Source organism: Acomys russatus, chromosome 22 (assembly GCF_903995435.1).
Source record: "Acomys russatus chromosome 22, mAcoRus1.1, whole genome shotgun sequence".
NCBI lineage: Eukaryota > Metazoa > Chordata > Mammalia > Rodentia > Muridae > Acomys > Acomys russatus.
In genome coordinates, this window is record NC_067158.1 from 43,635,070 (window position 1) to 43,643,281 (window position 8,212).

The 8,212-nt window shown below is 45.9% G+C and overlaps 1 protein-coding gene across 1 annotated transcript; it reads left to right on the forward strand.

Annotated features, from left to right (window-relative positions):
- The first annotated feature begins 1,293 nt into the window (after positions 1-1,293).
- On the forward strand, positions 1,294-1,714 carry LOC127205804 (60S acidic ribosomal protein P1-like). Its single transcript, XM_051165066.1, has one exon. The coding sequence runs from the start codon at positions 1,309-1,311 to the stop codon at positions 1,654-1,656; it is 348 nt and encodes a 115-aa protein (XP_051021023.1). The 5' UTR covers positions 1,294-1,308; the 3' UTR covers positions 1,657-1,714.
- Positions 1,715-8,212: the final 6,498 nt, after the last annotated feature.

Consider the following 8,212-nt stretch of genomic DNA (forward strand, 5'->3'; position numbering starts at 1 on the left):
TCACCAGTAGGCTGGAGTGTACATGAGACCCACAAATCAGCTAGCTCTGTCTTCTTGGTCCTGGGATTGTAAGTGTATGCCATCATGACCTGCTTCTTTTTCTGTTTGTTTGTTTGTTTGTTTGTTTTCTTTTTATTTTCCACTTTCTTTCCACGATAGGGTCTCACTATGTACCTCTGGCTATCTTGAAACTCATTGTGTAGACCAGGCTGCCCTTGAACTCATGGAGATCTACCTGCTGCTCCCTCCTGAGTGCTGGGACTGAAGGTATGCACCCCCATGCCCAGATTGTTTGTTTATTTTCAAACTGGGCCCTCCCACTTGCGTGACAAGCACTTTATTGGCTATGTCATATCTCTATCACTCCTGCGCTTTTAACACAGGGACCTTTGGGGACCATTACCCATTCTACAGCATTGGAGGCAGGAAGCTGAACTTGTGGGCTGCAGTTCCTCAACTCCAAGATGAAAGTGATAATATCTGCTTGACACTATCACAAGAATTAGAAACACAGGGCTGGAGAGTTGGCTCAGTAGTTAAGGTCCCGGGTTCAATTCCCAGCACCCATATGGCAGCTCACAACTGTCTGTAACTCCAAGATCTGACACTCTTACACCAATGCACATAAATTTAAATTAAATAAAAATATTTTTAAAAAAAGAATTAGAAACACAGCTCAAAAGTATTCTACTAGGAAGCCGGGTGGTAGTATCATACACCTTTAATCCCAGCAGTTGGGAGGCAGAGACAAGTGGATCTCTGTGAGTTTGAGGCCAGTCTGGTCTCGAAAGCCAGTCCAGGACAGCCAAGGCTACACAGAGAAACCCTGTCTCAAAAAAACAAAACTAAACAAACCAAACCAACCAACCAACCAAACAAACAAAACATTCCACTATGGAGGAAGTAGTCACCCAGTGACCATTGCTGACTTTGATGCAATCTGCCACAATTTGAATGCCAAGTGTCCCCATAGCCCCAACTGAAGCCGGTATGGTCTCCAGCATGGTGCCACTGGAAGGCAGAGAGCTTTCCCCACAGGGGAACAGATGTGTCGGCCCCTGAATTGGGTTGTAGGACTGTGGCTCCTTCTGCTGCTGATTTACTTCCCAGCCACAAGACGAGCAGTTTGTTCTACTTAAACATTCCTGCCGTGTGTGTCAAATAGCCTCATCACTGATGCAAAGGGGCAGGCTCTTTTTTTTCCTCAGCTGATGCCAAGGTGTTTGGTTCTTCCGAGGAAGCTAAGGCCGCATTGGGGTGAGGCCCTCACTTCATCCAGCGACTAGCACCGTGCAGGCAGTTCACAACATGGCCTCCCTCTCCGAGCTCGCCTGCATCTACTCCGCCCTCATTCTTCACTATGATGAGGTGACAGTCATGGAGGATAAGATCAATGCCCTCATTAAAGCAGCCAGTGTCAACGTTGAACCTTTCTGGCCTGGCCTGTTCGCAAAGGCCCTGGCTAATGTTAACACTGGGAGCCTCATCTGCAATGTAGGGGCGGGTGGGCCGGCTCCAGCAGCCAGAGCTGCACCAGCAGGAGGTCCTGTGTCAGCCACCGCCACTGCTGCCCCAGCTGAGAAGAAGAAAGTGGAAGCAAAGAAGGAAGAATCTGAGGAGTCTGATGATGACATGGGCTTTGGTCTTTTTGACTAAACCTCTTGTTAACCTGCTCAATAAAAAGCTGAACCTGTAAAAAGAAAAAAAGAAAGAAAAGAAAAGGGGCAGGCTCTACCTTCCAGGACAGGAGCACAGAAAACTTGGACCAATTTGCCTCAGGCATTTGTTATGACAGAAATCTGACTTACACTGACCCTAAGGTTAAGCTGGTATCTGAGCTGTGAGTATCAACTGGGCAAGAGTTACGTTTTGCGGGGCATGATAGTGTGTGACCTAAAGGCTCATCTGAGATGCTAAGACAGGAAGATTATCAGTTAAAAGACTGTGTTGAAGAAAGAGGGAGAGAGAGAGAGAGACAGAGAGAGAGAGAATATTAAGAATAATTGGGTCGTTGCAATGAGTCATTGGTCTGCTACAAGGCCTCTGACCTCTCCTACTCAGGTACCTCACTGGGACTCCTCGTGGACAACCTGTCCTTGCCCTGTGCCATGGAGATGCTGCAGTTTTGGATCTGTAGGACTGGCCCCTTCACGCACTCTGGCAGTTCATCAATGGGGTAGAAGGAAGTATGAACAAAAGGGCGTATTGTGGGACACACTGTGACACACTACAGCTTCCCCAATGAGATGTTTTCTTCTCTGTTGGGAGGTGTTGTGAGGGTGGAGGGCAGGTACAAGGGCAGAGGGAGATGAGTGAGATTGGGATGCATGATGTGAGATTCTTATAAGAAATTTTTTTTAATTGGACTTGGGCACTGGAGAGATGCCCCTGCAGTCAAGAGTATGTGTTGGTAGGTCAGAGGACCTAGGTTTAATCCCAGCACCCATATGGTGGTGGCTACGGTCATCTGTAACTCCCATGCACTCACATGGTGTGACTCATACATATAAAACAAGTCTGAATGTTTTAAATTAGATTTAATTAGAGTCTTGGTCATGAAGTTATGAACCTATCCACTTTCTTCTCTCATTCCTGGGCTTCATATTTCTTCAGAAAATTAGAATTAGAATTTCTGATTAAAACTACATCTTCACATGGGTGATAGTTACTGTTATTTATTTAGATAGTTTATTGTCAATAACTTACTAGTAACTTATCCAGGAACAATGAGAAGACTTCAAAATATGATTGCACTTTTGGAATATGTCTGGATAGAAGCCAATGTAAGGTAGACTACTTATTGCCAACATGTGGCAATGAATTTGTGCATGATTTTTGCCCCATTTCCCACTGAGTCTGCTTCCCAGGCCCTGACTCTGGGCTTGTTATTGCAAGTCACTTTCAAGAGGACAGTCGTACATATAAAGTGAGAAAAGGAGCACTAAGCTGCCTTTAGTGCTTCCTTAAGACTGTCACATAAGAACGTTTACCTGAAGAGAAGAGGCACCACAGAGTAATTAAACCTACAATGGTCATTTTATGAGGACTCCTGGATTCGCAGTAAATCCTCATTTCCTCAGCACTATCTCTTAAGTCTCCGGTGTGTTCTGCAGTCCTGCTCCAGGTTGTTGGTAAAAGGTAGAACCTGGGCTAAGGCTGGACCAGTAGGTGTTCCTCATGGGTGGCCTGTGGACCCTCGTGTCGGTGGCTTCCAAGATCCAGCTGGCTCTGCTCCACTCAGGGCCTGATCGGTCTACTTTCCCTCAGATGCTGTGACCCTCCCTGGTATCCTTCAGGTGTATTCTATTCACCTTTGCATTAGCTGGAGTTGGTATCTGTTATTTGAACTGCATCCCCAGTTCATGGTTAGTGAAAGTCACCTTCAAAGAGCTTTGAGCCCTCTAGATCAGTGGCTCTCAACCTTCCTAATGCTGCGACCTTTTAATATGGTTAGCTCTTCATGTTGTGGTGACCCCCCAATTGTAAAATTATTCTCATTGCTACTTCATAACAGTATAACAGTATGTTACTGTTACGAATCGCAATGTAAAGATCTGATATGAGACCCCCTCCGCCCCCCATGAAAGGGTCATTTAATTCCTAAGAGGGGTCGTGACCCACAGGTTGAGAACCACTGCTCTGGATGATGTAAAAAGCCTTAGTAAGTGGCTGGACTTGCCATAGGCCGGGGCCGAGCACCAGTCTGGTCTTGCAGAGGAAGGAAGGAGGAAATTTTGCTACCATGGGGTGTCCCGTGCAGGAGTCCTCTCAGCTCAAGCTGCTATTCTATTTTCCTCCTTGATCCACAGACTCAGCAACTAGTGAGAGTTCTGCCAACACAGTAGACTTTGAATTGTTCCTAGTTAGCTTGAATTCTAAAGCCATGAATCATCTGCTAGGAAAACAAAACAAAACAAAAACAGTAAGCAGGTCCCATTCTTCACTTCTGGCCTAAAGCTATCCAGATGCTGGGGGGTAGGGGTGGGGGTGAGGGAAAGGAATAAGGAAGTGAGAGTCACTTTCCCCGAATGTCCCAGAGCACAAAGGAGGGTGGATAGTTTTCCTTGTGACTATCTTGTGTGTGTATATATATGTAATTTTGATGAGAGTATAAGTGCGTGTGTGCATGCGTGAGTGCGTGCGTGCATGTGTGTGTGTGTGTTTGGGTACATATGTGCTCATGTTATGTGAGGAGGTCAGAGGATAACTGTGGAGTTGGTTCATTCCTTCCATCCATATGTGAGTTTCAGGGATGGGACTCATATCATCAGGCTTGTGAGGAAGTGTTTTTACCTGCTGAGCCATCTCACTGGCCCAAGGATCTGTCTTTTCAGTGTTCACTGTTACGTACGCCAGGCTACCTGGTCCACAAGCTTCCATGGATTCTCCTCCATCCCGCCATAGGACTGCTAGAATCACAGCATCCTACCATGTGTGCTACCATGCCAAGCTACCCTCCGAACCCTCTCCGAAGATCTTCCTGGTGACTGTTAGAACTTAGTTTCTCTATTGCTTTTTAAATCTAGTCATTTTCAGAACAGAGATGATGGGGGGGGGGGTGTTTATTAACTGAGCTTTGCTTCTGTTGAGAACCAGTTCAGCGGTCCTTGGAAGAAGCTGTTAGGGCCATGAAGCCCTGTCAAAAACTGCAAGGAGAAAAGAGCCATCAGAGAGATGGTGCCAATAGACCAAGGACTCTTAACCACATAGTCATCTCTCCAACGCCCAAACTGCTTTTAAACAACAGCCATTATCCTTGCTTGTGACTCTGAGGCAGCAACCTGGGCTGGGCACAATTGGGTGGGTCATCTGTCGGTTTTCTTGGGCTCGTTCTTCAGCTTGTAGCTCTCTGGTCTGCTCTTATTCTTTTAGCCACTTTCACACACAAGGCCCAAACAAACTCTAGGTTTGTTTTCACTTTACAAATGGGGAAACAAATCATTAGAGGGATTAAAGGTAATGTCAAAGGTCACAGGAGCCTTGATTCAAGACTTGTTGCCAAGCTCCATCTTATTATTGTTGTTGTTGTTATTGTTATTTTTTTTTTTTTTTCATGACAGGGTTTCTCTATGTAGCTTTGGCTGTCCTGGACTTGCATTGTAGATCAGGCTGGCCTCGAACTAGAGATCCACCTGCCTCTGCCTCCCGAGTGCTGGGGTTAAAGGTGTGCGCCACCGTGCCCAGTCCATTATTGGTATCATCATCAATCACCATCATCATCATCATCCAGAAGTTTTTTTCAAGAAGAAGACACTAGGAACTGAGTTGGGGGTGAGGGTGCATAGTGCCATGCCTCTTAATAAATAACTGTCCCTCTTCTCTAGCTACCAGGATGTTTATTGTAGCACCTCCCAAAGAGAAAAGCTGTGTACACTGTGTTATAGATATATCTGTGAGGAATACTTCCCAATATGTATATCAAAAATGTTACACACATACACACACACATAAGGGATTCCATCAGTGGGTAAATTTGGACTGTTTCCTTCCCTTATACTCCAGAAACACCAGTGTGTTTACAGAGTACCCCAAATGTCTCAGGGAAGGATACAACATGCTATTAGTCAGCTGACGCCGTAGGCTACTGTAACAAAGTGTTCCTAAAGTACAGAAGTAAAGTGCAGGGTGGAGTTCATTACTCTACCGTGCACCCAAACCCAGAGCCAACATCCTATCTTCCAGGATGTTACCTAGCTCCTCTGTTTCTCAGGCAGGGCAAGGTGGGCTAGACGATGCTAAACAATGTGGCAGCTGCTACACGCAGTTCTATGCTTCATTCCACTGGCCTGACGTCGGCCATATAGACTGCTATAGTTTGGACCTATGACCTGCCATGTCACTCAAAGGTCCGTGTGTGGAAAGCTTGTCACTCAGAGTAGTGCTACCAGGAAGTGGCAGAACCATTACGTTCTTAGCAGGATGTGTTGGGTCTTTGGGGACATTCCCTAGAAAGGCTTTGAGGACCTGGTGCATCCTTTTTATCCCAAGCCATGAAGTGAATGGTTTGATTCGATAGCTTTCTCTTTGCCATCTGGCCTAAAAGCAATGTGTCTTGATCATGGACTGAAACTCTTAAAACTGTAAGCCAAAGTTAACCTTTCTCTTCATAACTTGATTGCCTTTGGTATCTGTTATAGTAATGGAAAGCAGATCAGCTCCTGGATAGAACCAGATACAAGAGAAACTTGGAAAAGCAATCTTCAGTTGATGTCTAAGTTCTGGCCGAAACACTTGAATCAAGACTCCTGTGGCTCTATAATCAAAATTCACAAAGGGAATGCAAGCAAGGAACCCAAGCTTCTCAAATGTGTATATCCACAAGTTTTCCTTTAAAATAATATTTCTCAGGACTGTCTTATTATGTATTGCATCAGTCAGGATAAGAGAGTTAATCACAGCCGGGCGTGGTGGTGCACGCCTTTAATACCAGCACTCGGGAGGCAGAGGCAGGCAGATCACTGTGAGTTCGAGGCCAGCCTGGACTACAAAGCGAGTCCAGGACAGCCAAGGCTACACAGAGAGACCCTGTCTCGAAAAACCAAAAAAAAAAAAAAAAAAAAAGAGAGAGTTAATCACGCAGTAACAACAACCCCGCCCCCCCCCCTTTTAAAATGTTTTTTCAAGACAGGGTTTCTCATTGTAACAGCCCTGGCTGTCCTAGACTTGCTCTGTAGACCAGGCTGGCCTCAAACTCACAGAGATCCACCTGCCTCTGCCTCCTGAGTGCTGGGATTAAAGGCACATGCTACCACACCTGACAACCCTCCCGCCCTCTTTCTAAAACAAAAGGTCAGCAGTTGTGGGTCTTATTCATGTCCTCCGAGGCTTGGAGAAGCTGTCTACCCTTCTCTTTGGGAACAAGCTTGATGCTCAAACTGAAGCCCATATGATGGAGGATGATCGGCCACACAGATCAGACATGAGCCAGCCAACTAAGATCCTCCAAGATCGTCTCCACCAACCTAGCAGCCAAAACTGCAAGCATGCGATGAACCCAGGTGAGCCAAGCCCAGGCTGATGACTCACAGCTAGGCAAATGTTTGTTTTACGCTTATGTTTAGGGTGGCATAATACATGCAAAAAGCTGGCATGGTTAGCACAGTTATTTAAGCTTAAAAGGGATTTACTAAACAGTTGTATCCTTGAGAGACTCAGACACTCTGAGCCATTGCCCAAATCACACCATACAACTGGCTTGCCAAATCTACTACTGTGCCTGCCATTGTCACTGTAGCTGCGGGACCTAGGCTCTAGCTGCTGCTCCAGGAAAGTGCATGGGCTTGTTATTGCTGCCACCTATCAGGTGAGCCATTCTGCAAAGTTTAAGACACAAAGGCCAGGGCATTGAGCCAACAAAGCTGTAGGCACAGACACAGGAGCCTCCCTCTGGTACTAGGCATTCATCCGCTCATAGATTATGAGGAAGAGGTTCAGCACAGGAGTCCTAAGACATGGGCAACGCCTTGTCACCAACCCTCACTGTAGCATTCCAGCGCTCTAACAGCCAATGGTAGCACCCTAGTGCAGGCCAGCGTTCTCTGCTAACTCAGTCTGATTACAACATGCAAATATGAAGATGGTCTGTCCCTTCTGAAACTCACGTTGCAATTAGGGTGCATTAAGATGGTACCAGGACAGTGGGGACTCTTTACCAGAGTCTTGGGCCATTTGGAATGACCAAAGCCTTTCAAGAGCAGATCAGCCAGCAGGAGAGTTTTGGGAGAAAGTGATGGCTGTGGGTGGGAGAGATGGCTCAGTGGTTAAGAGCACTGTCTGCTCTTCCAGAGGTCCTGAGTTCAATTCCCAGCAATCACACGGTGGCTCACACCCATCTATACTGGGATCTGATGTCTTCTTCTGGCATGCAGGTGTACATGCAGATAGAACACTCATATACATAAAATAAATAAATAAATCTTTAAAAAAAAGAAAAAGAAGAAGAAGAAAGAAAGAGATGCTGTGCCTCATGGTTAGCCTTTTCTTCACTTGTCCACTTTCTCCTCCTCTTTCTACAAAGGGTGAAGCTCAAAAATCCTCATTAGCAGATGCAAAGACACAAGTGTCTTACTCTTGGAGTTCCCAGCCTCCAGGAACACAGATTGTTCCAGCTCTAGTGCTCTGCTATAAATGGGCTGAGAGAAGAGACTAGAACGTCATGTTTAACTTAAGGTTAATAATTGTGACAGGTTCCTGGCATCTAGAAATAGTGTCT